The sequence below is a fragment of the Ascaphus truei genome, chromosome 7 (assembly GCF_040206685.1).
Source record: "Ascaphus truei isolate aAscTru1 chromosome 7, aAscTru1.hap1, whole genome shotgun sequence".
Taxonomy (NCBI): domain Eukaryota; kingdom Metazoa; phylum Chordata; class Amphibia; order Anura; family Ascaphidae; genus Ascaphus; species Ascaphus truei.
Genome location: NC_134489.1, coordinates 42,275,916 through 42,302,585, shown reverse-complemented (window position 1 = coordinate 42,302,585; position 26,670 = coordinate 42,275,916). Strand labels below are relative to the sequence as shown.

The 26,670-nt window shown below is 47.0% G+C and overlaps 3 protein-coding genes across 5 annotated transcripts in view; 1 reads left to right on the top strand and 2 right to left on the bottom strand.

Moving 5' to 3' along the window:
- LOC142499973 (mothers against decapentaplegic homolog 4-like) overlaps positions 1–815 on the bottom strand; it is a 12,243-nt gene extending 11,428 nt beyond the window's left edge. Inside the window, exon 1 of the mRNA XM_075610031.1 lies at positions 744–815. Within this exon, the coding sequence (XP_075466146.1) occupies positions 744–815 (72 nt within the window). The remainder of the gene's footprint in view (positions 1–743) is intronic.
- A 4,933-nt stretch (positions 816–5,748) lies between these two features.
- Positions 5,749–8,894, bottom strand: S100A1 (S100 calcium binding protein A1). 2 transcript variants are annotated; one of them, XM_075608086.1, is made up of 3 exons: positions 7,530–8,894; positions 6,702–6,901; positions 5,749–5,961 (listed from the first exon to the last, which is right to left on the bottom strand). In XM_075608086.1, the coding sequence occupies exons 2-3, from the start codon at positions 6,840–6,842 to the stop codon at positions 5,812–5,814; spliced, it is 291 nt and encodes a 96-aa protein (XP_075464201.1). In that variant the 5' UTR covers positions 6,843–6,901; positions 7,530–8,894; the 3' UTR covers positions 5,749–5,811. The 2 variants fall into 2 exon arrangements, with proteins under 2 accessions (XP_075464201.1, XP_075464200.1); XM_075608085.1 differs by having other exon boundaries at positions 6,702–6,871; positions 7,530–8,880.
- Positions 8,895–12,889: 3,995 nt separating this feature from the next.
- On the top strand, positions 12,890–24,812 carry S100A13 (S100 calcium binding protein A13). 2 transcript variants are annotated; one of them, XM_075608082.1, is made up of 3 exons: positions 12,890–13,042; positions 19,630–19,786; positions 22,491–24,812. In XM_075608082.1, exons 2-3 carry the CDS (start codon positions 19,637–19,639, stop codon positions 22,629–22,631), a joined length of 291 nt encoding a protein of 96 aa, XP_075464197.1. In that variant the 5' UTR covers positions 12,890–13,042; positions 19,630–19,636; the 3' UTR covers positions 22,632–24,812. The 2 variants fall into 2 exon arrangements, with proteins under 2 accessions (XP_075464197.1, XP_075464196.1); XM_075608081.1 differs by lacking the exon at positions 12,890–13,042 and adding an exon at positions 19,087–19,243.
- The last annotated feature ends 1,858 nt before the right edge of the window (positions 24,813–26,670 follow it).

The following is a 26,670-nucleotide window of genomic DNA, read 5'->3' as shown; positions in this document are numbered from 1 at the left end:
CAATGTATACACACAAACATGTATACACACACACAAACATGTATACACACACATGTGTATACACACACACGTATACACACACACAATATATACATACACACAATGTATACACACACATGTGTACACACACACGTGTATACACACACACACACACACGTGTATACACACACACACGTGTATACACACACACACGTGTATACACACACATACGTGTATACACACACACGTGTATACACACACACGTACACATACACACACACACACATGTATACACACACACACATACAATGTATACACACAAACATGTATACACACACACACCCCAGCACCACCACATCAGCACACCGGTATGCCCCCCCAGCACACTGGCATTCTCGCCTCCCCACCATTCCCAGCCCCCATCAACACCATCAGCACCCACACATCGCCACCTTTGCACCTCCCCCATCGGCACACCCACATCCGCACCCCCACATCAGCACCAAACCCTCCCAAATCAGCACACCAATACAATCACCATCAGTACAGCCACAGCAGCACTACCACCGCACATGGGCCGCGTGGACCACTCCCCACCCAAATGCCACACCCACACCACAAACATCCCGGGCAACGCCGGGGCTCTCAGCTAGTAGTAGATATAGTAGATATGTCTTTATCTCTCAAGCCACGGGTCCCAGGTTTTGTAACAATGTGTCAGTGAATTGTCTGAGAGAGGCTGTCAGCCTCTCCATGCTCATTACCTCATTTATTCTGTTTTCCACTGTCTGCCTGGATGGGGAGCCCGCTTCTTCCAGGCTGCCACAATCGTACATCTGGCCGCAGTCAGAATGAAAGAGATTAACGTTTCATATGGGGATTGATATTCTCCACAGGTTTGGCTAGTAAGTAGGTTAGAGGGTCTACGGGTATCAATAAATCCGTAATATCTCTATCATTTCTTGAATGTTAAGCCAGAAATTTTGGATAGCTGGACATGTCCACCAGATATGGACCATGTCTCCCTTCTGTCCGCAACCCCTCCAACACAGATCGGATAAATTTGATTCAACCTGCTTGGGGTGAGGTACCAATAATATAAGATCTTATAGTTGTTTTCTTTTATCGTAGTTGTAGACGGACTTTCACAGAGGTACACAATTAGGAGGCTTTATAATGTGAAATTATAATAGGCTTTATTGTGCCTGTTCCTTTTCAGCAGGAAAATTATCCAAACACAGGGGGGGGGGAACAAAGCTTCCATTCACTTGGGAGTATTTCAAGTGAAACACTATGCAATTAATTCACATCTCCCTTAGTCAAGCAGTTCTCGCAGCCCCAAAACATATAACATGAAATAAGCAGATATAAGCAGTCTCTTAAGAATAAAAGTCTTATCTGTTTCTTGGAGGGAAAATCTCACTTCCTGGTTCAGCTTCAGGTGTAGTAGTTTTCCCTGTGTCTTGAATTCAGCTCTGCTGTGCAGAGCTCAAGACCCGTCAGCTCCAGAGATCTGGGTTTCTTTTGGTCAGTCTCTCCTGGGACTCAAGAACCTCTGCTCTGTCTCTCCAAAGGTCAGCTCTCAGTCAGAGCTAAAGAGAGTCACTTCCTGTATGAATAGACAGGTTTTTGTAAGCAATCTAATCAGGCAGGTGGTGTTTAGTAATTAACTACCACACTGCTAGATGAAAGGCACATTACTGAACAGGGATAAGTCCCCTGTTACAGTAGTACATATGGAAGCTTGTGCTGCCGATTCCCATAAGTCTTCCCAGTCATCATAATCTATTTCGGGTTGTAGATCAGCGGGCCATCATATAACTGTGTGTAGATCAGCGGGCCATCATATAACTGTGTGTAGATCAGCGGGACAGCATATAACTGTGTGTAGATCAGCGGGACAGCATATAACTGTGTGTAGATCAGCGGGACAGCATATAACTGTGGTCTGGAGTGTCGCTCGATGCCTCGAAGTCTAAATATATGTTCGTGATCAACTCATTTTTAAGCATTAGTTCTATATAATAAAGTATCATTTAACACTGCTTTGTATACCCAGATTTCTGCACGTGGTGTGCAAAGCTTGGCATTTTTGACTCCAAGAACTTCAGCATATATCTGTGTCACAGTGAGACCATGAGATTCTAATACAGTCCTGTTTTTTTTAAGTATTTGCCATATATAGTTCAGGTTTTCAGAATGTACTGGTTTTAGAGTTGGGAAACAGGGACTGGATTATAATCCCATAATATATCGGGTAACCAAGAATGCATATGTCTATATACATCAGCAGAGAAAAGGTGGCCCATCTTGTGACGGTAGCGGGTAGCCAGGCTATCAAATAAAGGTTAAGCTCGTTTGGTTACCCCTGATCCGTGTGTTGGGTTTATAGAGTGTCAGCTCTTGAGCCCAGGGTTGGTACATGCACAACCTGTAATGTGCGGTAATAAATTATTTTATGTGTTTTTACCTTTCCAGGAGTGCCAGCAAGCAGAGATTGCTGTGGTATGAGTTTCAAGGGGGGTTTTGCGGAGAAAGTGTTGTCAGACGGTGCCTAGCTAGTCAAGGTCCAGAGTTGCTGGTTCCCCTAAAAGTATACCCGGGAATCAGGTCGGATTCCTGGATACATGTAAGCACATTACCCGGCAATATCTCCCCTTTAAAACGCTTTCAAGACTCACCACTAGGGGTTCCCTGCTTCAGCACAGACCGGAAAGGTAAAAGGGGCATAGGGATGTGAGGTGTCCCTGAAACGGTCAAGGGGTTCCTAGGTTAATGGGGATACCTAGTAAATGCCCAGATCACACAGAACCGGTCTAAGGGATCTGATGGCTCCAACCATACATCTAAGGTTGTGAGGGGATTCTTAGAATCCATACTAAGTCTATGTAATAGTGTGTGGGGAATATGGCTAGTGAAAAATAAAGTGCAGCTTTTTATTCTATTTCCCATAACAGAAAGACTTAGGTTTTAAAGTGTACATTTTATTAACAAAGTGTGTTAAGTACATATATGCTTTGTGCACGCTAAAATGAGGCACAACGATGAAACGTGTTCCTGTAGCTGCGGGGATCCCCAGGTTAAGGGGGGTACTCCAGTTAGTGCCAAGGTGTCCCAGAACCTGTATTGGGTTTGTGGGTGCCCCAACCGAATAGGAAGTACCCCAAAATGTATGCTGTAAAAATGTATGACTTATGTGGTTTTTACATTTACTATAAGGCTCTATGCAGTCAGCCTGGGCATATGTTTAAGGTGCCAGCTAGTCTGCCTAGCATCCGTACATGAAAAAGCAGACGGGATGTTGAGAGTTGTCGGGCTGCTAAGTGGACGGGGCAGGGCGGAGTACTGGGTCCAGAGAACAGAGACCCCCTGGTCTGCTAGACTCAGTGGGGCCTGCCCAGTAGGAGGCAATAGGCTGGCTAGGGAAAAGATGGCGATGGTAGGAGCGTTTCCTATTGGCCAGAACATATGTCCCGCCCGGGCTGTCCCGAGCCGGCTCAACATGCCCCCTGCCTCTGACATCAGCCAGATGAGCCCTGCTCTGATTGGCTGCTGAGAATGTTCTCACGCTTCTGATAGGGCCGTAGTATTCTGTGAATGAAACTCAGAGGTATTATAAACCCATACGCCAATCAGATTTTCAGTTCTCTACAGTTCTCTAAGGTTCTCTCAGATTCTAAGCAAGATTTCAAGCACCAAGTCCAGTGAGTTAAAATTCCAGATCTGGAGAGAGGGGAGGCATCTGGAACTGCAGACTGATTTCAGTTCTAGGACATTGCAGGCTAAATCTCAGTCAGGGGAAAATCCTTAGGTAGAATTCCTTGCACCTAGGAGACTATAGTTTTGTACCCCAGTTCCCAAGTAAGTGTGTCTTTTCTTATGTAGTTTGTGTAACATTGTGTTTCCCTTTTCCTGTGAATAAATTTACAATTTATTTCGTTAACTTGTTTTGCTCAATGTATGATCCTGGTAAAAAGGTGTAAATTGCCTGGTCTCCCGTGACACATCTCTAATGCAAAGAGTATGGCTGTCTCGGTCCGCAGGCCTGGAAGTGTGAGAGAATCCCTTCCTATGAGATGTGTTGGAAGTGTGAGACAATCCCTTCCTATGAGATGTGTTGGAAGTGTGAGAGAATCCCTTCCTATGAGACGTGTTGGAAGTGTGAGAGAATCCCTTCCTATGAGAGGTGTTGGAAGTGTGAGAGAATCCCTTCCTATGAGACATGTTGGAAGTGTGAGAGAATCCCTTCCTATGAGACATGTTGGAAGTGTGAGAGAATCCCTTCCTATGAGACGTGTTAGAAGTGCGAGAGAATCGCTTCCTATGAGATGTATTGGGAGTGCGAGTGAATCCCTTCCTATGTGACGTGTTAGAAGTGTGAGAGAATGTCTTCATATGAGACGTGTTGGGTGTGAGAGAATGTCTTCCTATGAGATTTGTTGGAAGTGTGAGTGAATCTCTTCCTATGAGACGTGTTGGAAGTGTGAGAGAATCTCTTCCTATGAGACGTGTTGGCAGTGGGAGAGAACCCCTTCCTATGAGAGGTGTTGGAAGTGTGACACAATCCATTCCTATGAGATGTGTTTGAAGTGTGAGAGAATCCCTTCCTATGAGATGTATTGGAAGTGTGAGAGAATCCTTTCCTATGAGATATGTTGGAAAGTGTGAGAGAATGTCTTCCTATGAGACGTGTTGGAAGTGTGAGAGAATGTCTTCCTATGAGATGTGTTGGAAGTGTGAGAGAATCCCTTCCTATGAGATATATTGGAAGTGTGAGAGAATGTCTTCCTATGAGATGTGTTGGAAGTGTGAGAGAATTCCTTCCTATGATATATTGGAAGTGTGAGAGAATCCCTTCCTATGAGATGTGTTGGAAGTGTGAGACAATCCCTTCCTATGAGATGTGTTGGAAGTGTGAGAGAATGTCTTCCTATGAGATGTATTGGGAGTGTGAGTGAATCCCTTCCTATTAGATGTGCTGGAAGTGTGAGTGAATCCCTTCCTATGAGATGTATTGGAAGTGTGAGAGAATCCCTTCCTATGAGATGTATTGGAAGTGTGAGACAATCCCTTCCTATGTGACGTGTTGGAAATGTGAGATAATGTCTTTCTATGAGTGAGTGACTTCACAGACGTGTGGGAGGACATCTCGAGCACAGGATTCCATTGAGTGAGGACATCAGAGGAGCTTAGCAGAGCAATTCCTACTTCATGTCTTATCCAGAAGACTGCCATTCATGTCCATCGAGGTGATCATCATCCATTGATAAACTCGCCATTTCCAAGCCAAAAATGGCAGACAATGTAGCTTGCCTCGTCATGGCCTGGTAACAGCTCATATAACAAGATGGTCACCCCTCTCCTGACAATGACTAGGATCATATAGGAAAAAAGAGTATTTAAGTAGTAATGATACTCTGCTATGAATCCCAGTGTCCCCTATCCTTGTGAACTTGGGCAAGCCACTTTATCTGCCTGTGCCTCAGGCAACATAAATTAGATTGTGAGCTCCATGGGGCAGTAACGTGTCTAAAAAAAAATCTTCCCCAGTTATTAACATGAGTTCACTTGGCAACTAGGAGCTTGTGCAGTATCAAGAATCCCACAGCAGTAACCCCTACAGGGCCAGGTAACAGGAACTCGCACAATCTGCTGCATCCTCTTCGGCAACATGGACTCCAACACCAACGACTACACATTGAAATACAGGTATCTGTAACTTAATAATTTCCTTTTCTCCCCACGGAAATAACAGAGCCACGCGCAGTGTATCTGCCATGTTTTATTAGCGACTGAGGTTATCCAACAGGCTGTGGCTTGTACTGCCGTGTCTCAGGTACTCTCGCAGAAGAAGGTGTTACAGGCCACGGTCAGAGACGCCACAAGGATCACAAACTCCTGGAAGTCCACCTCTCCGTCCCCGTTCTCGTCCAGCTCTTTCATGATCTTATCCAGCGAGCTTCCATCTTTCTGGGTCTGTAACTGTGGAGTGCATACGTTCAGCCCATATTACACATCCCCCCGCGTCCTCCTTCCATTTCCACCTCTTCAATTGCAAGCTCTATGGGAGCAGGTACTATACTGATTTGAATCTATTTATTTTGCTCGTGTATCGTGTTTTTTTGTGTGTTTTTTTTTGCACTGTGGAATGAATTGGTGCTTTGTAAATAAATAATCATATTAGGAAATGCTCATGAACAAATCTGTCTTGGAACAAAAACCCTATAAAACTGTCATTTCCAATGTGCAATCAAAATAAAAACCTTTTGTAAAGAACGTGATACTCTAATTGGCTTCCTTACACAAATCTAACTGTGCTATTTCTCTGGAAATTAATTTTATTCTGTCGTTTGTCCAGAAAAGTGGGTTTCTTTACCTCTGGCACACCCTGTCCTTATCCGAGAGCCAATGCATCTAGGGGGAGGGCGAGCGAGAGGGGTTTACCTGCGCAAAGTCTTGCTGAACACAGTGATATCACACAAAAGGCAGCAGTCCGAGGACATCGGTCTCGCGGTGTTTACAAACTAACGTGAAAACATCATTGTAAAATACTTCTAGGTTTCAGATTTGGGTAAAATAAAATGCACTAAATGACCCTGATGTGACCACCTTAAACATGTCCGGTCCCTTGAGGGAACGCCCCCTGTAAAGATCCCAAAGCCTCCCCCCAAACATGAGCGCTTCCACTGGACTCCCCTGCAGCCTCTGTGCGTCTCTCATACCTCCAAAAACTCCCCAAGCTCGTTCTGCAGGAGATCTTTCAGCTCCCTCCTGCACAGCTTGTACTTGTCACCCTCCCGGGCTGAGTACGTGTGGAAGACGGAGATCAGGGCCTCCATGGCCTGTTCCAGCTGAGAGGGCATGCTGCGCTGGGTCAGTCACGGCAGAGCCGCTGTGTATCAGATCAACAATCAGCAAATGTCTATATTGGATTAATATGCACATTTTCAGCACCCTTTGTGTGGCAGGATGTGCAAAGATCCCCAGTAGGGAGCAGATGCCATCATGGGCCATCGTTGGTCATTAAACGGTGCTATTCTGTAAGGAACCATAATGGTCCATTCACTTGAGTGGGCTCTAATGTGCATTATGGCTTAGTACTGCTCAGTAAATATGTCCCAATGTCCAAGTACCTCCTTTACCAACCTGTCCAGTTTATAGCTATACTGCCAAGCATCTGCCAAGTACACCAGCATCTCCAAGTCTACTTCATACTCCTGTTCTCTCTGCTCATCCTATAACTCCCCCTGTGTTATATACACGTTCACACTCATACATATACTTCTCCCTCCCCCGTACCAGGATATACAAACACACAAAAAGGTTACGGCCTTGCACCATAACCCGTGTCCCCTGAATATGTAGTCCCCCCCCCCCCCCCAGAGAGAGGAAAAGATAGAGGTAGATGTGGGTTTGATGGAAGCTTTTACATACATTCAGGGTAAATAAAGTTAGGTGCAGGATGTAAGCGATTTATGCATAGAAAGAGGATTGCTAGAATAAGAGGCTTCACAGCAGGTGGGGGAGATGTGCAGACTGGGTGGTCTTACCTGTGACCTCTCCGTGCCAAATACAGACCTCAGCTCTCGCAGAGGTTACTGTTTCCAGTGACTGATGGTCAACACTGAGAGCGCCTGTGGTCACCCCCCTCCTGTTCTCTTGTGGTCTCCTCTCCTCCCCCCTCGGCTGTATCCATTACCCGCTATACAATGAAAGCCGACGTCTTCGGTGTCGCCACGTCACAGCCGGCATTGCTTCCATTCCCAAACCGTTTTGACGGGTCTCGACAACATCACCATGGTAACTGCAGAAACCCGACCGCGGCGTTGTGAGAAACATTCTCGGATACCCAGGGGACGGAAACATAACCAGAGGGATTCATGCATTATACATGAAGGTGCCGCTACCTCCCTGATCAGCTGATACGGAGGAGAAACCTCAACCGCCTTCCATGCCGCCCGGTGGGAACACGTCCCCCATTCTCCTAGTCCAGAAGAGCTCAACTCCAGTTTTCAAGACTCCGCAACAGTTCAGCTTTTAAAGATATCCCTGCTTCAGCACAGGTGGCTCAATCTGTAGCTCAGTCTTCGACTTGGGCACCTGTGCTGAAGCAGGGATATCCTGAAACCCTGGCCTGGTGGTGGGGGGGGGGGGGTCTTGAGGGCTGTACCTAGTCTGATGCGCATTGTTTCAATATGTGCGAAACAGATCTCTGCTGGAAAATGGGGACGGGAATGCAATATGGACCGCTTTAAATGGCATAGATAATAGAAATATTAATAAACCCCATTCTAATAACGGGGCGCCAAGAATCACCTCCTATTGCTACATGTAACCCACTCGCCTCATATCATTCACAGGAGCTCATGTGGAGAAGGGCCTGGGATAACGTCTGTAACAGCCCCTCGCCATGGGTCTAAACATGGTCATTTTAGTACGATCAGGTCTGACATTCTGCACGTTAAACAGAGTCTCGGGAGCGGGGGATAACGTTAGTCTTACTAGGCATTCACTTATCTCCTGGGAGTCGTTTTTAATGCTCTGCTAAAAGTAGCAGTGTGAAGCGGATTTCTCGGGCCTGTGGTCATCTGATCCAGATCTGATTACAAATGTAAAATGAACCAGCTAAGGACACGCTCTTCCTCAAATATCTACAGTAAGTATGGTATATATGTATCCCTGCCCGGCTTCTCGGGGGATTACATCGCTGTGTGATATTTTACTACTCTGCATAGGTTATCCTGACTCAGGGGGGCTGGATTCAGGCAGCTGGGGCGGAAATAATGGGCACCAGGAACCATTGCAGTAGAACATCAGTCTTTCTTCAGGTCCCCAGGTACGGGGACACATCACACACACGACAATGTTGTACTATTTTCTCGTGGTTATTCATGAACGCTGTGCTTCTTTAGGTGCCCACTCTTAGCACTCAGAGGGAGGTCTATCTGCTTGGTTACTGGACCTGCCCCCCCACCCCCCCTTCGGAGTAACAACCCTTACACCCCATTTAAACTGGGCCCTTACTGGGATCCTGCCCGGTCCTATGCAGGTGAAGGTTGTACCCTTTTCTTGTTTGGGAACTGCCACTTCCACATAGGCTGTAAAGAATAAGTGTACGGATCTGCCGATAGAGGGCTCCTGGGTGTCAGCGGATCGGCTCTGTCTGCGGCCCTCTCTGGCGTGTCGTGTCCCCTCTCTGGGACCTGCTTGTTGCTGTTAACCATCTCCTTGGGATCCTAACTTAAAAGGCACTGTCCCTATCTATAACATAATAAATAAGGGGGCCTGGTCTCTTCTATTACTTTATGGACAAATCCCTATCTACTCTCCTGGAGGCTCCTCTTCTCTTGTCCTCCAGGAACCTTACCTCCTATCCTAAATACTCCATTCTGGCATCAGTATCCCGATTACAACACGGAGTGGGGCCCAGCATATACTAACTAAACCCTTAGTTGATTATATATATTTATATCTTCTATAGTGCTATACCATGGGGGAGAAAGAGACGGGCACAAAATAGAGTAGGGTAGCTGCCAAAGTTTAAAGGCCCCTAATAACATTTGGGGGAGTCTCACCCAAAATACCATTTAAGTGGCTGACTTCTACAGCTCTATCGCACCAATTCTGCTAAATATAACTGATTGACTTCTGTGCGAGACCCACACTCGATGAGTGAGACTGCCTCCCGATGAGTGAGACTGCCTCCAGATGGGTGAGACTGCCTCCAGATGGGTGAGACTGCCTCCAGATGAGTGAGACTGCCTCCAGATGAGTGAGACTGCCTCCAGATGGGTGAGACTGCCTCCAGATTGGTGAGACTGCCTCCAGATTGGTGAGACTGCCTCCCAATGAGTGAGACTGCCTCCCAGTGAGTGAGACTGCCTTCCAGTGAGTGAGACTGCCCTCCAATGAGTGAGACTGCCTTCCAATGAGTGAGACTTAACAGTCCTAGAATGGGAAATTATAGTTGCTGCAGTGACCAGAAAATTAGTCTCTCTCCTTTGATCTTTAGTTCCTTCGTAAACTACAAAAATACCCCTCTATAATAAACATGAAATAAGTAGTCGACGGATCCATTAAGTGTAGTCCACGGATCCATTAAGGGCTTTTGATGAAAACAAAAATAGTAAATGGCAAAAAAAAAGTCCCAAAACAAGCACTAAGACGGAGTGTGTGCCGAAGACGCGCGTTCTAGGGGAAACTGTGTTTTGTCACTGAAATTGTAATTAAAATTGTAATTATCCGCTCAAAAGTCTTTCATTCAATCAAAAACATAAAAATCAAAATACAATTTCACTGACAAAACACAAAGAAGTTTCACTTAGAACGCGCGTGCTCGGCACACACATGTGTGAGCTGGATTCTACTATCAATAGCTACATTATTAATTGGTATGTCTCCTTCAATCAATTTGCAAGATTCTAAAATTGAATTAACAATTTGGTGTGGAATCGGCTCGGGGGTTCACTAAATGGCTGTCAGTGCAGCAGAAGAGGACCAAAGATGCAAAATTCTGTGGGGAAGATCATGTGACCAGGCAGTCACTAGATACAATTGGTGCACTGCTAGAGAGAGGGCGGGGCTCAAAAAGGGGTGTGCCAGAAGAGGATGTGACTTTGTAAAAATGTTGCTATAGAAACAGAAAATGCTTGTTACATTATAAAACATTAAAAATATAATTCAGTTATTTAAAAAAATAAAATAAAAACAAAAAACAAATTTGGTGTGTCTGAGTTGATTAGGCAGACCCCTCCCTTAATTGTTAGTCAATATTTTAGAATACTTAAGGCAGGATACCTTGGCTGTGAGCTATATGTGTGTGTAAGATCAAAGTGTAACATTTAAGTGCGTGAAGTTAATCTTGGAGGTGAAGATTAGAGGAAGATCTGGACTCTGAACAACAACTTTACATCTGTGAGAACTTTACTTTCTAAAAGCTGTGATTATTTGTACTCTTACTATCCTTCCATAAGTGGGAAGTCTCTCCTCCTGTATCTCACTATGCCCTCCCTATTGCATTTTCTGTTTACTGTTTCCTCACTCCTTGGAGAATGTCTCTGTTCTCTCCAACTTCCCCACTCCACCATTATTTATACACCTCTCTCCCAACAACCCTCAATAAAAAGCACCTACACAAATCCTCTATTCACACCCTGTATCTACTCCTTCCTGCTGCTCGGGATCTCCCCTAAGCCTGAACCCAGACATACACACCTGATCTTACCCACGCCTCCCTGCCATCTCTTCCCCTGTAAATGGTGTTAACCTTTTCATTTAACACTGACCAACCTTAAAACTTGCCCCACAAATCAAGCATCCCAATAGCCTGCACTCATGGCTATTGTCCCACAGTCACATACCACCCATTGTGACCAAGCACTCCCATCTACAGCCCTTATTCCCTCACCTGCTCCCTCTGTAAGTTTCCCCTCAAACCTCTTAGATTGTAAGCTCTTCGGGGCAGGGATTTCCTTTCCCATTGTCTGATTTTGCTGCACTTATTGTATAATTATAATTCCCTGTATTGTATTCTTTGTGAAGCGCTGAGTACACTTTTGGCGCTATATAAATAAAGACATACAATACAATACACACACTTAGAACGCGCGTGCTCGGCATACACCCTGTCTTTTTATTTTTTTTACAAAATATTAGCCTTAGCACAGCAGTAGTATTTTAACATAGATAAACTAAATGAGTCATGATACATTATTTAGGGCTTACCACTATTTACACACTCCAGTTGCTGGATTACCAACTATTAAAGCTGCAGTTCAGTCAATATCCTGCATGTGTGTTTTTTTTAATAAATCAGTTCTGTAGTAAGAAAAAATACTTTTAGCATTTTCTGTTTTTAAAAAAACAACTTTGAAAGACCAATTTTCTTGTATTCTATTTTAACAGCCATTTCCTAAGGCACCGCCTTCATGTCCTGTCACAAGCCCTGGCACACCCCTTTGTCAGCCCTGCCCTCCCTCTAGCACGTCAGTGCAGTAGTGCTCATGAATATTCATGAGCTTCCACTGACAGACAAGCAGAATATAAACAAATCCCAGCTTTTAATATGTCACCAAATTTCGACCTATCAATACATGGAGAACGAATTGACCTGCAGCTATACTGTTCTATAGGTAATTAGAGATTGCACACATAAAACTATTGAAGTAAAAAAATAAATGTAAAAAAAAAAAGACTGAACTGCAGCTTTAAATGTTATATTACAATGTTTGTAAATTTAGTGCATTTCTATTCCTTTCATGTTATTTTAAATCTTTAACCACAACACGCTAAAATCACACAAATGTGTATATATTTTTTTATCACAGGGAACTTCATGTGTGAGAGTACGCGAGCTGCGCTGGCCATTTCCTCACTTCCGTTACACATTTTCGTTTCCATGAAGTAGTTTGTGTCATATCAAAATTTCCTAGGTGCCAGCAAAGAAGTTAAAAAATCAGATTTACCGGCACCGTAACCATCAATGGTCCAATCTCCGAAACATCCTCCAAACACACTGGCGTGTGTCGCAGACCTTGTCAGGCTGCGATTATACAGCCGAACTGCAGGGCGCGCGCATCTGTGATAACGCATAGTGACATGTGCACAAGTACATGCGACTGCTCGCTGAAATCTGTTTTTTGATTGGACGGCCGCAAACAAATTTTGAAAACGCTGAGTCTCTCGCTTTGCAGTAGCAAGCGGGGAGACAGTCGCATTTGGTTATAGCCAGTTTTCACGTACGTATCACACTTGTTTTTGCGCCGCGCGGTGTCGCTCCAGGGCGTTTTTGTGTATAATCGCCGCCTTAGGTAAAACAGTTATTGCCAGTAGGAGACGCAAGCATGTGTGGGCAGAGCATGTGGCTGTGACTCCCAGGACAGGAAGGACGTGCCGCCCCTGACAACCAGGACGCTGAGAGCAGGAAGCTGAGCGGCTGTTCTGAGAGCAGAGAGCTGCCTTCCGGGGTATGACAGACTGCACCTCTGACTCCAAGACTGCTTCCCCATGAGGCTGAGAGGACCGTTCTGCCTTTACACGCTTCTTATTATTAGTGAAGTAAATTGTGAGTTTACCATCTTTAACCCTTTATATTGCATGTGAAATAAATCTCTTGTATTGCTCCATAGAAGCGTCACACACACACACACACACACACACACACACACACACACACACACACACACACACACACTCACACTCACACTCACACTCACACTCACACCTTGACAAATTAACAAAAAAGCGACTCTCCCCCTGCCCGCCCCTGAAAGACAGGAGTTGCAGAAACTCCACATAAAGGGGCACTCAATGTTGTCCGTAATAACACATTTATTAAATATAAACAATGAGGAGACATACGTAATAAAAATTAATTAAAAACCATACATAGCCGGTCACAGAGCAACCTTTAACTATATCAATGGTGCAGATTAATGCTGCGTGACTGCTGAGATATCCTACCAAAGTGTGTGCATTACATAAACGAGCACAAAGGAATACTGTCATATACAGTATACACAATAGTATAGATATGAATGAAGACCACAGGGACCCATTCATTCAAGGAGGGGTTACGTACTGTCCTCTCCCGAAAAAAATGCGTGACTGCCTGCCGGCAGAACACAGACTGACCCAGTGGATACCAAGTGATAACAAGACTGGAGATGTTAATTGAACTGTGTGAAGTATAGAGTAACCCCTGGTGGGACAGAGCAAACAAGGGTAGCAATATAATAGAGAAACAATAGAGAAACAAAGTATCTCCTAAACCTTGCTAAAGTAATAGTAACCATATAAAGAGTAACACTAACATGGAGGTACTTGATATGAGCATATAAACTCAAAAGTAGACATATCCATAGTGCGCGCGCGCGTCCGTTCGTGCGGCCTCACGCTCGCTTGCAGCAGGAGATATTTCTGTCCTGCAGGCAGAGGCGACGCTCCGGGGGTACGGCCGTGACATCACGCAGCTGGCACGTGCTTATGGAGCAAACCGCGCACGTGACCCGGCCATTGTGCGTCAAATTCAAGCAAGGTCGTCACGCGAAGCACCGGTCGCCCCGTCGCGCTTGTGCACGCACTATACACATTGGCGTCCTAGTGTTTGTTTTCGGCGCGAGCGACGTCGGTCGCGCCGTCTCCTGCACTATGGAGGCAGCCTAAATGGAGCTGAAAGGGGATGAAGTGAACAACTATCAAGATAGATAGCAACGTGCGCAAATAGGCAAGAAAAAACCTTTTCTCAAATGCTTATGTAGCCCTCTTTCCTCCACCCTAAGTGAGATTTGTGGTGGGTAGGTGTATCTGACTACTTATCAGTGTGGTGCTGTACCTGTTTGGCAACCAGGAGGGCTGAGCTTCCGCCAAGGGGAACCTGGGGTGAATTACTCTTACTACTACTATATGGTGCAGTGCCTCCCCCTGCGGTGGCTCCCAGCAGAGGGGGAGTTGTTTCTCGCAGGACACATACAAATGAACACATACACTGGATGTGAAATAGCAAAGGGCTTTACTGAACATAACATATATCTTAACGCTCTAATGTACTGACATATAACTCTATGATAATATCTTATCACTACACCCACTGAAGACACAACTAGCCACACACCTCGCAGGGCCTTGTACCCCACACCTTATTCCCTGAGTCCCAAGTGTCCCAAGAGTTATGCAACCTTAGGCGTGATCAGTGCCTGTGTGGTACCGGTAATGGTGGCGCACTTGGTGACTGTACCTGCCGAGTGTGTCCACACTCGGTATGATGAAACTTCACAAAGGATCCGCTGATCCTGCGATGAAACCTGCCTCCGCGTGGGGTGATGTCCCGCCAGACGCTCACACCGTGAAGACTGTCTCTTTCCCGAAGAGGTCTGTTCCCAGCCCAAACTTGCCCAACTGTTCACAGCCCAAACAGCTGTGTCCCTGACTATCTTATAACACACCTGACTGCTGAGGGGATCCGTTCCCTATCTAGGGCATGTCCCTGTAGCAGCTCCAACCTTTAAATGACTCAGGGCCTAACTGGGCCTGGGGCATAGGGCCTAGTGTAGGGGCTACTTGCCTCCCCACACGCAGAGCTCCTTCTCAAATTTGACAGGTCCCTAACCTAGGGCCTGTCCATGTGACCACCCACCCTCACTAGTGGGGAGTCAGAGCCTCAGCTCTAGCCTGGGGATTCCTGGCCTAGGGCAGAAGCTCGCAGCTCTCTGTCCCCCTTCTATCCCCCTCTGTGTCCTCAGCCTGACTGACTCATGTTCTTCACAACATTGTATCAAATCCCCTGCTGCAGAGAATCTGCAAGTCTCAGTGGCTGGCTGGCTGCAGGTGACAGAGATCATAGGGCATTCCCCAGAGGCTGCTGGGAGATGTAGTCCACTCAGGACCTCTTTCCTATGGGAACCGCGTGCGCGATCTCTCCTGCGCCTGTGCGAAGCTGTAATGGCCGCCGCTACGCTTAACTGCGCCTGAGCAACTTCCCAGAGCTCCTGCACACTTGTAATGGCCACCACTACCCTTGCCAATCTCTGCGCATTACTCGAACCTCGCGTCACAACCCTTACACTTGTATTTGTAACCATGTATTATTTGTCATCTTAAAGCAGCAGGTCAAGCAATATCCTACGTGTGTGTTTTTTTTAAACAAATCAGTTCTGTACTATGAGAAAATACTTGTAGCATTAAAAATTAAAAAACAATAATTATGTTTGAAAGACATTTTTAATGTTTCTAATGTAGGAAGCATTTCCAAAGTGACAGCCCCCCTCCCCTTCTGATAGGCTCTGGCTCTTGAGCCCCGCCCTCTCTCTAGCAGGGCACCAATTGTATCTAGTAACTGCCCAGTCAATCATATTCCAGGACTACATTGTCCAGAATGCTGTGCAAGAACTGAATTAAATAGCCCAGAGCAAGCGATCGATTACAGGAGAACGGATCGATCTGCAGCTCAGCTAATCAAGCTTGAACTGCAGCTTTAAGGCTAGGTCCCCGCTGCAGCCGGCGACGCGCGCGACCGCGTGCGCGCCTCTCACCAGCCCTCATAGCTGTCCCCGGTGACGCCTCGCTTCCTGGCTCACTGCACACGGTGACGCGTCAGCCAGCAGGGGCTACAACAGGATTGTGATCCGATGCGTCATATGGTGCGCCAGGGAGCCAATCAGATGCTGGGATGGCATCTCCGCTCAACACTAAACAGATGTGATGTGGCTCCAGCACTTCTATAGCCAGCAGAATGGGGAGTTAATGGCCCCCCTCCTACATGCCCGTAACTGGGGGTGTTGCCTGTCTGATTCCCGCACTCCTAGCGCACTCCCGTTGGCACAGCGGGCGGTGCTGCTTTCCCACTGCAGTACTGTTGAGGAGTGGCCATGTATTGCTCCCTTCCGTATGAGCTTAATGATACGGAGTCCGTGTCTCCCAATGACAGCTCACCTGGCACTGGTTGTTACAGTATGGCCTGCAAGCTTGGCATTGCAATCCGTTGCTGCAGGGGTGAGTGGGGGGGGATTGCAGTGTGTGTATACTGCCCTGACCTGGCAGAGCTCTAATGGAAAAGGGCAGCCCCTCCGCCCCCCCAGGTCATGGCTGCGCCCAGCCGACCTCTTTTGGCCACGCCTAAAAAAGCTGATCACAGACCAGAGATCACAGTGAAGCGCCGTGCACGCGCCGCCAGGACGCAAGTCGGGCGTGCAGCGGGGCCTTAGCCTAACTATGCCCAGGACATACGTTAAAACAAGAGGTAACTCTCAATGCATTACTTCCTGATAACACGTTATAAATAAATACATTATACTACATCCTTCTTCGGTTTTGGTGAACACGGAAGGTCCTACTTGTACCCAATATATCCAAGCTGCGTTAGCTGTCCTTTTTACCTTCTAGGGAGTGCCTTGGTTCTATATTTTCCATTGTATGTATATTATATATATTCACACGACAGACTAACTCCATCATGGATATTTATGCTGTGTATGCTGCATGACAGTATGCTTTAGTGACCCAGTGCTGCCCTCTGCTGCTCCCATGGCTGTATGGCATCTTTGGTGTTTCCCCTCCCTGGAAAATAACAGGGATGACTAACATTCCTTGCTGGATTATAAAGGGTCCTGGCATCCACCCTACAGAAATGTCCCAAACATTCTGTTTTCAGCACGTGCAGGAATGCCTTAAAGTTGCATGGCTTCTAACTCAGCATCAACGATGTATAGTTTTCTGTATACAGGGCAGGTCATATAGAAATAAAATACAGATGCACTGCACTTTATAATAAGAACTTTATTTCATATGGTGCTTTTCTACCAATGGGACACAACGCGTGTCACAATTACAGTACAGTGTGCGGTACGCAACACATAGGAATGTTACAGACACAGGTCCCTGCCCCACAGAGCTTACAATCTATGTTGTTGGTGCCTGAGGCACAGGGAGATAAAGTGACTGGCACAAGGAGCCGACACCGGGAATATAACCAGGTTCCCTGCTTCACACTCAGTGTCATTGTTATCAGAGTCATTGCCTTTACTCGCTCAGGAGCCTTTACTCACTGAGTACTGAGCCTTTACTCACTGAGTACTGAGCCTTTACTCACTGAGTACTGAGCCTTTACTCACCGAGTACTGAGCCTTTACTCACCGAGTACTGAGCCTTTACTCGCTCAGGAGCCTTTACTCACCGAGTACTGAGCCTTTACTCACTGAGTACTGAGCCTTTACTCACTGAGTACTGAGCCTTTACTCACTGAGTACTGAGCCTTTACTCACTGAGTACTGAGCCTTTACTCACTGAGTACCGAGCCTTTACTCACCGAGTACTGAGCCTTTACTCACTGAGTACCGATCGTTTACTCACCGAGTACTGAGCCTTTACTCACTGAGTACTGAGCCTTTACTCGCCGAGTACTGAGCCTTTACTCGCCGAGTACTGAGCCTTTACTTCCTGAGCCTTTACTTGCCGAGTACTGAGCCTTTACTCGCCGAGTACTGAGCCTTTACTCGCCGAGTACTGAACCTTTACTCGCCGAGTACTGAGCCTTTACTCGCCGAGTACTGAGCCTTTACTCGCCGAGTACTGAGCCTTTACTCGCCGAGTACTGAGCCTTTACTCGCCGAGTACTGAGCCTTTACTCGCCGAGTACTGAGCCTTTACAACCTGAGTACTGAGTCTTTACTCACTGAGTACCGAGCCTTTACTTGCCGGGCCTCTACTCTTGCGCTCTCCTTGGAAGTGATAACGGTGAGTATTCCAACGTGAATAATAATGTGTTTTCCTGCAGTCCAGATGAGATAACGGGGGCTCAGTATCAAAAGTAACTAAAAAATAGCACCAAATATGTCCTCATATTGTCCAACCCATAAAGAGCCAGAGAGACTTTATTTCCTTTGATAAATCTGAGGCTGTTTCCCGCCCTGCGTTGGAAGCCGGGAGATTTAGATAACATGTAACATACTGACCACCATTTGTTAGGAAGAGGTGTGAAACTTACACCGAGGGAACTGTTTCCAGTAAAAAGGCAGAAAAATTATAATTTTTTTCAGCTAAAAATCAGGACGTCCCCCTCATAGAGAGCGTTGGTGAGTATATATACATATACATATATATATATATATGAGGAAGAGAGGATAACTCTCGAAAGCTTGTCCTATGACATACATTGTTAGTCCAATAAAAAAGGTACCACCTAATACTGAAGAACTCATTTATTCTGCACTATCGCAACTGGACTAACACGGCTATTTTCTGCTTTATACATATATATATATATATTGTGATAATGCGTTTATGTAACGGGATAAAGAGATATATATCTCTATCCCGTTACATAAACGCATTATCACAATGTAAACCTATATAAATCCGGGGGGCTGCAACACCCCTAGTTTCAGCCCCCATAAAGGAGCCCCATCTAATCTCAGGGAGGGGACAGATTTGGGAATGAATACCTGAGGAGCAATTTTAGGCTGCAGAATAAGTATACCCTGCAGGTACTCTGGCAGTGAAGAGGTTAAATTGTATCAGTCCTGTGCAGGAGCAGGTCTTGGGGGCGAGCTCCCACATAGCAGAGATGTAACTGGTTCCCCTGTGCTCACCCCCGCAGGGCGAGCAGAACACTGGGGGGCTGTTATTGGTGCCAGATGGGTGTGTCAGGCCAGACACATAACCGCCTTTCAGCTGAGTAATTAGCTTGTCCCCATAGGCACAAACAAGTTAGAAGATCAGGCAGTTAGTCTGTAGGACTCCTTGCTGTCAGTGTACGAGCCCCGCAGAGCAGGTAAGTAACCCACCCCTGTAATCTCCCCCCCCCCACCCCGCGTGGGACTCCCTGCTGTCAGTGTGCGAGCCCCGCAGGGCAGGTAAGTAACCCACCCCTGTAATCTCCCCCCCCCCTTTCCTGGGACTCCCTTCTGTCAGTGTGCGAGCCCCGCAGGGCAGGTAAGTAACCCATCCCTGTAATCTCCCCCCTCCCCCGCGTGGGACTCCCTGCTGTCAGTGTGCGAGCCCCGCAGGGCAGGTAAGTAGCCCCTCCCTGTAATCTCCCACCTGCTCTCTCCCAATCTCCTTCCCCAGCTCTGAGAGGTAGGAAAGCTTGTAACATATCCACTACTTGCGGGTCCAATAAAAGGTATCATACCCGCACCTCCCTCCTGTCCTTCCCAGCGGTGAGATGGCAGCCAGTCAGACGGAGGTGGAGAAATCCGTCGTGACCATAGTGAAGTGTTTCTTCGAGCACGCGGGAGAGGAGGGGAAGAAGGGGACGCTGAGCATGGCGGAGTTTACTAAACTGGTCAACAAGGAGTTACCGCATATGATGAAGGTGAGAAAGTGACATTACCCTGCCGGGAACAGCTGCACACACTCAACCCTTACACACACAACTGCACACACACACACACACAGCTGCACACACCCAACCCTTACACTCACACACAGCTGCACACACACAACCCTTACACACACCGCTGCACACACCCAACCCTTACACACACACACACACACACACACACACACACACACACACCCCCAACCCTTACACACACACACAGCTGCACACACCCAACCCTTACACACACACAGCTGCACACACCCAACCCTTACACACACACACACACACACACACACACACAGCTGCACACACCCAACCCTTACACACACACACAGCTGCACACACCCAACCCTTACATACACAGCTGCACACACACACACACACAGCTGCACACACACACACTGCACACACCCAACCCTTACACACACACAGCTGCACACACCCAACCCTTACACACACAGCTGCACACACCCAACCCTTACACACACCCAACCTTTACGCACCCAACCCTTACACACACACACACACACAACCCTTACACACACACCGCTACACACCCAACCCTTATAAACACACACACAGCCCTTACACACACCCAACCGTTATAAACACACACAACTCTTACACACAGCTGCACACACACACAACCCTTGCACACACAGGTGCGTGCAGACAGCCCTTACACACCCAACCCTTACACACACACAGCTGCACACACAATTTTTACACAAAACCTTTACACGACTATTCATGTCACAGAAAACAGACAGGCTGTGTGTGTATATTTTGTATATATATATAGTGTGTGTATATGTATGTATGGCGCTGACTTGTGCAGTTGCAATGTTCACCTGGCTGCAAAACTGAAACAAAAACAACACAGAAAAGTGCCCCTCCCCCGGGATTTGCAGCCGGGAGAATTTGTTACGTAGACTCCTGTCCCTGCCCGGGAGAATTTGTTACGTAGACTCCTGTCCCTGCCCGGGAGAATTTGTTACGTAGATTCCTGTCCCTGCCCGGGAGAATTTGTTACGTAGACTCCTGTCCCTGCCCGGGAGAATTTGTTACGTAGACTCCTGTCCCTGCCCGGGAGAATTTGTTACGTAGACTCCTGTCCCTGCCCGGGAGAATTTGTTACGTAAACTCCTGTCCCTGCCCGGGAGAATTTGTTACGTAGACTCCTGTCCCTGCCCGGGAGAATTTGTTACGTAGACTCCTGTCCCTGCCCGGGAGAATTTGTTACGTAGACTCCTGTTCCTGCCCGGGAGAATTTGTTACGTAAACTCCTGTCCCTGCCCGGGAGAATTTGTTACGTAGACTCCTGTCCCTGCCCGGGAGAATTTGTTACGTAGACTCCTGTCCCTGCCCGGGAGAATTTGTTACGTAGACTCCTGTCCCTGCCCGGGAGAATTTGTTACGTAGACTCCTGTCCCTGCCCGGGAGAATTTGTTACGTAGACTCCTGTCCCTGCCCGGGAGAATTTGTTACGTAGCCTCCTGTCCCTGCCCGGGAGAATTTGTTACGTAGCCTCCTGTTCCTGCCCAGGAGAATTTGTTACGTAGACTCCTGTCCCTGCCCGGGAGAATTTGTTACGTAGACGCCTGTCCCTGCCCGGGAGAATTTGTTACGTAGACTCCTGTTCCTGCCCGGGAGAATTTGTTACGTAGACTCCTGTCCCTGCCCGGGAGAATTTGTTACGTAGACTCCTGTCCCTGCCCGGGAGAATTTGTTACGTAGACTCCTGTCCCTGCCCGGGAGAATTTGTTACGTAGACTCCTATCCCTGCCCGGGAGAATTTGTTACGTAGACTCCTGTCCCTGCCCGGGAGAATTTGCCATGTAATTATTTGGCCATCAGGCACAGGGAAGATTATGTGACGTGGAAAAGGTCACAAGGAAATTCAACCAGTTTTACCTACTTCTAAGGCTGAGTCCCCGCTGGCGCTGAGCGCGCTCATGCTTAGAGCATGAGCGCCGGGTGTCCTGCAACTTGCGGATGCGCACGCGGGGGAGGAGGGGGGGGATCGCAATTGCAGGCTATTTGAGCAAGCGGGAAAGTATAAAAATGTTATTTATAAAAGCGCCGAGCATGTGTGCCCGCGCATGCGCGCAAGCCAGAACTTGTGTATATATATATATATATATATATATATATATATATATATATATATATATATAGCGTTCGACAAACCTATACATTTACATGCCCCGGGCGAGTGGATTTAACATCGTGGCGAGCTCCTATTGGTCCAAGCAGCACAGCTGCACAGCACAGCAGCACTACTGTTCGGCGAGTAGATTTTTTGGTGATTTGTCGACCAATATATATATATATTGGTCGACAAATCACCAAAAAATCTACTCGCCACACAAAAAAATCTACTCGCCACCTAGTACCAAACGTGTGCTGCTTGGGCCAATATTTACTCGCCCGGGGGTTAAATCCACTCGCCCGGGGCGAGCAAATGTATAGGTTTGTCGAACACTGTATATATATATATATATATATATATATATATATGCAAGTAACAGCGCCGCGAGCTCAGCACCAGCGGGGACTCAGCCTAAGGCAGTGTCATTACCGCGCAGCTGCAGCGTCTTGTGTGTACGGTATACGGAGACTGGGGTTGAGGAGTGTGAACGTTGAATTTTGAAATGAATTAGTGAAGACGGACTGAGCTCTCTCTGTCTCCCAGGACGTCTCTCTGGAGGCGAAGATGAAAGAGCTGGATATTAACAAAGATAACGAGCTGAAGTTTAACGAATACTGGAGGCTGATCGGAGAACTGGGCAAGGACGTGAAGAGAGAGATAAAGGAGAAGGAGAAGAAGAAGTAGTAAAGGCTGGCGGAGGGGAGGGAGGGGGGTGGGGGGAGAGAGATGAATCCCGTGATGAGGAAGAGAGGGAGCTGGGAATGGCCTTAAGAACACGATGCACTATTGTAACCTATAATAAAATTCCCCTTACAAATCACTGTGTCTTAGTTTTTATCATCAGAATAGAAATCCCCCCCCCCAAACTCACTGCACCGTTACTAACATTTCCTGTGTGTCCATCAGAGCCAAATACCAACACCTTCCAATATAGAAAAGCCGGATCTGAGCGTTCCCCACTCGTGCCTCTTTCTTTGACGGTCGGTATTTGTGATTCTCAGCCCCTTTTACATATGTCGCCTGTTACCGATGTTCGGTGAGTCTCTGATCTGTGGTCGGTCTCACTCACTGCTAACCACCAGCGTCTCTCAAACATCACCGGAGTCTCGCTGATAAAAAACCCCAGCACTTTTCCATTAAAATGCTATTTTTTGGTAGGGGGGTAACCAGGCTCTCAAAAAAAGACCCCCTTGGGTATCTCCAGCTAAACATCTTCCATGGATCTTTTTTAAAGTGACGTTTTCCGTGGAAGTCGCCTACACCCATCCGTGGGTGGAGAGGCGGAAAGTAAAGTAAGCAAATAAAGGTTTAAGCTCATTTGGTTACCCCTGATCCATAATAAGGGTTCAAGAAGAGTCAGCTCTTGAGCCCAGTACTGTGTAATGCATAAAGGTTATTGTGCGAAAAAGTTTTTTTTCTGCGTTTTCACCTTTCCGGGAGTGCCAGCAAGCAGGGATTGCTGTGGTATGAGTTTCAAGGGGGGGTTTGCGGAGAAAGTGTTGTCCGAATGTGCCTATCTAGTCAGGGCCCAGAGTTGCTGGTTCCCCTAAAAATGTACCCAGGAATCGGGTCGGATTCCTGGATACATGTAGGCACATCGTCCCTGCAATATCTTCCCTTGAAAACGCTTTTGCGACTCACCACTAGGGGTTCCCTGCTTCAGCACAGACCAGAAAGGTAAAAGGGGTATAGGGATGAGGTGTCCCTGAAACTGTCAAGGGGTCCCCAGATTAATGGGGATACCCAGATCACCCAGTACCGGTCTAGGGGTTATGAGGTACTCCAACCCTACAGATAAGGTTGTGCAGGGATTCTTAGAAGCCATACTTAGTCTATGCAATAGTGTGTGGGGAATATGGCTAGTGAAAAATAAAGTGCAGCTTTTTATTCTATTTCCCATAACAGAAAGACTTAGGGTTTTAAAGTGTATATTTTCTTAGTGTGTTAAGTACATATATGCTTTGTGCACGGTAAAATGAGGCACAACGATGAAAAGCATCCCTGTAGTAAAGGGAATCCCTAGGTTAAAGGGGGTACACCAGTTAGTGCCAAGGTGTCCCGAACCTATTTTGGGTTTGTGGGTGCCCCAACCGAATATGAGGTACCCCCAAATGTATGACTTATGGTGTTTTTTACACTTACTATAAGGCTTTATGCAGTCATCCTGGGCATATGTTTAAGGTGCCAGCTAGTCTGCATAGAATCCGTAGGATGAAAGAGGAGAGGTGTCGGGGTGCTAAGTGGATGGGGCAGGGCGGAGTACTGGGTCTGGAGAACAGAGACCCCCTGTGGGAGGGACCCTTTAGTCTGCTTGACTCAGTGGCGCCTGTCCAGCGGGAGGCAATGGGCTGGCTAGGGAAAAGATGGCGATCGTAGGTGCTTTTTCTATTGGCCAGAACATATGTCCCGCCCACGGGGCGTCCCGATCCGGCTCAATATGCCCCCTGCCTCAGACATCAGCCAGATGAGCCCTGCTCTGTTTGGCTGTTGGGAATGTTCTCACGCTTCTGATAGGGCTGTAGTATTCTGTGAATGAAACTCAGAGGTATTATAAACCCATGCGCCAACTAGATTTTCAGTTCTCTAAGATTCTAAGCAAGATTACAAGCACCAAGTCCAGTGAGTTAAAATTCCAGACATGGAGAGAGGGGACGGGAGGCATCTGGAACTGCGGGCTGATTTCAGCTCCAGGACGCTGCAGGCTCAATCTCAGTGAGGGGAAAATCCTTAGGTAGAATTCCCTGTACCTAGAAGAGTATAGTTTTGTACCCCAGTTCCCAAGTAAGTGTGTCTTTTCTTAGGTACTTTGTGTAACATTGTGCGTTTGCCTTTTCCTGTGAATAAATTTACAATTTATTTCATTAACTTGTGTTGCTCAATGTATGATCCAGATAAAAAGGTGTAAATTGCCCGGTCTCCCGTGACAACGACCCCTCACTAAATCCCGATTTTTAGTCCCCCCCGAGGTTCACACTACTGGTTTTAGTAGCTTGTTTTTTTAAATACTTTTTGTGGCCAGTGTTATTTTGTGTCTGGGGAATGGGGGGTGTATTTTTGTGGAGCCGAGACCCCAGTCCGTAACGATGTCATTGGAAATTAGGGGATGCCTTGGCTGGTTAAGGGGGATGCGGCTAGCAGAAAAAATATTTATCCTGTAAAATCGCAGCCACAGAAACACACTGCAAGACTGATCTTAAATACAGAAATCAGGGTGTGGATCAGCGCCCTTACTCCCACCCGCTTACTCGTCGCACAGCATTGCTTTCCGACCACCGCTCTGCGAGTCACTAAATCCTCCGTTAGTCATCGGGTCACGGACAAGATCCGTTTTTTTTGTTTGAGTTGGTGAATCATTGATCTGTTTGTCAGACTTTTTACAGCGGATAACTGTATCTCTCTCTTTCCTGGACTAATTGCGTTCAGTGCTGCGAGAATGGATTTCCCTTTATTTAAAGAGACACATGACGGGGTCGCCTTTAATATGGAAAGTGTCAGGCCTTGAAGGTCGTTCATTCCAATGTAAAAAAAAACAAAAAAAAAAACACAACCTGTCCTTCATTTATTTATAAGGAAGTAATACATCGAGAGTTACGTCTCGTTTTCACGTAAGTCCTGGGCACAGAGTTATCATGACAATACATGGTTACTTTAAGTGAGCTGAGGGTCATTGGAGGTGCAGGGGGGGTCATTGGAGGTGCAGGGGGGGTCATTTGATGTGCAGGGGGGGTCGTTGGAGGTGCAGGGGAGGGTGGTTGGAGGTGCAGGGGGGATGATTGGAGGTGCAAGGGGGGAGAGTGATGTGAGGTGCAGGGGGGGAGAGTGGTGTGAGGTGCAGGGGGGGAGAGTGGTGTGAGGTGCAGGGGGGGAGTGTGGTGTGAGGTGCAGGGGGGGAGAGTGGTGTGAGGTGCAGGGTGGGAGAGTGATGTGAGGTGCAGGGGGGGGAGAATGATGTGAGGTGTAGGGGGGTGGGATGTGTGTGGTGTGCAGGGGGGTATTGTGTGTTTGTGGAGAGGGAGTATTATGTGTCTTGGTGAGGGAGAGAGATGGGGATATGAGAGATAGATTGGGAGTATCGCAAAGGTTGATAGAGAGGGGTTCTGGGGGAGATATGAGGATGATGATGTGAGGTGCTGGAGGAGAGATGATGATTTTACCCGTGCGGCCCAATTTTTTTTTCCTTAGAGCATTTCGGCCCTTCTCGCTTCACGAGTTGTGCAGGCCTGTTATACATTATATTAACAGACAGGACCGTTAGAGAATATATAGATTAGGCGTATGTAACAGTTACAGACAAGGTTATAATGTGAGACAGCGGAAGTCCTGAAAGAACTTAGCCTGCTGGCGGCTTTGAGCGTCTCAGGGAGAGGAGGAGCGGCCGGATTCCTCGTCGAACCGTGGGACCTTGAACAGTCTTTTGGAGCCAGATTACAGGTGATAACAGCTGCGGGAGGTAGGGGTGAGGAGCTTGCTCAGAAAGTATTTGAAGGCAAGGTAGGAACAATGTACCTTGCACCTGGAATCAAGTGATGGCCAATCTAGTTCTTGGAGCATTTCGCAGGGATGTGTGTTGTAGTTGCATTGTAGGACAAAAATATTGAATTGTAGAGGGTGTCTAGTTTTCTAAGGTGTGTTTAAAGGTACTGCGCCATATACTATGTCCCCATAGTCTATAATTGGCATTAGTATCTGCTTTGCGATGCGCTTTCTGACCAGCAGACTTAAG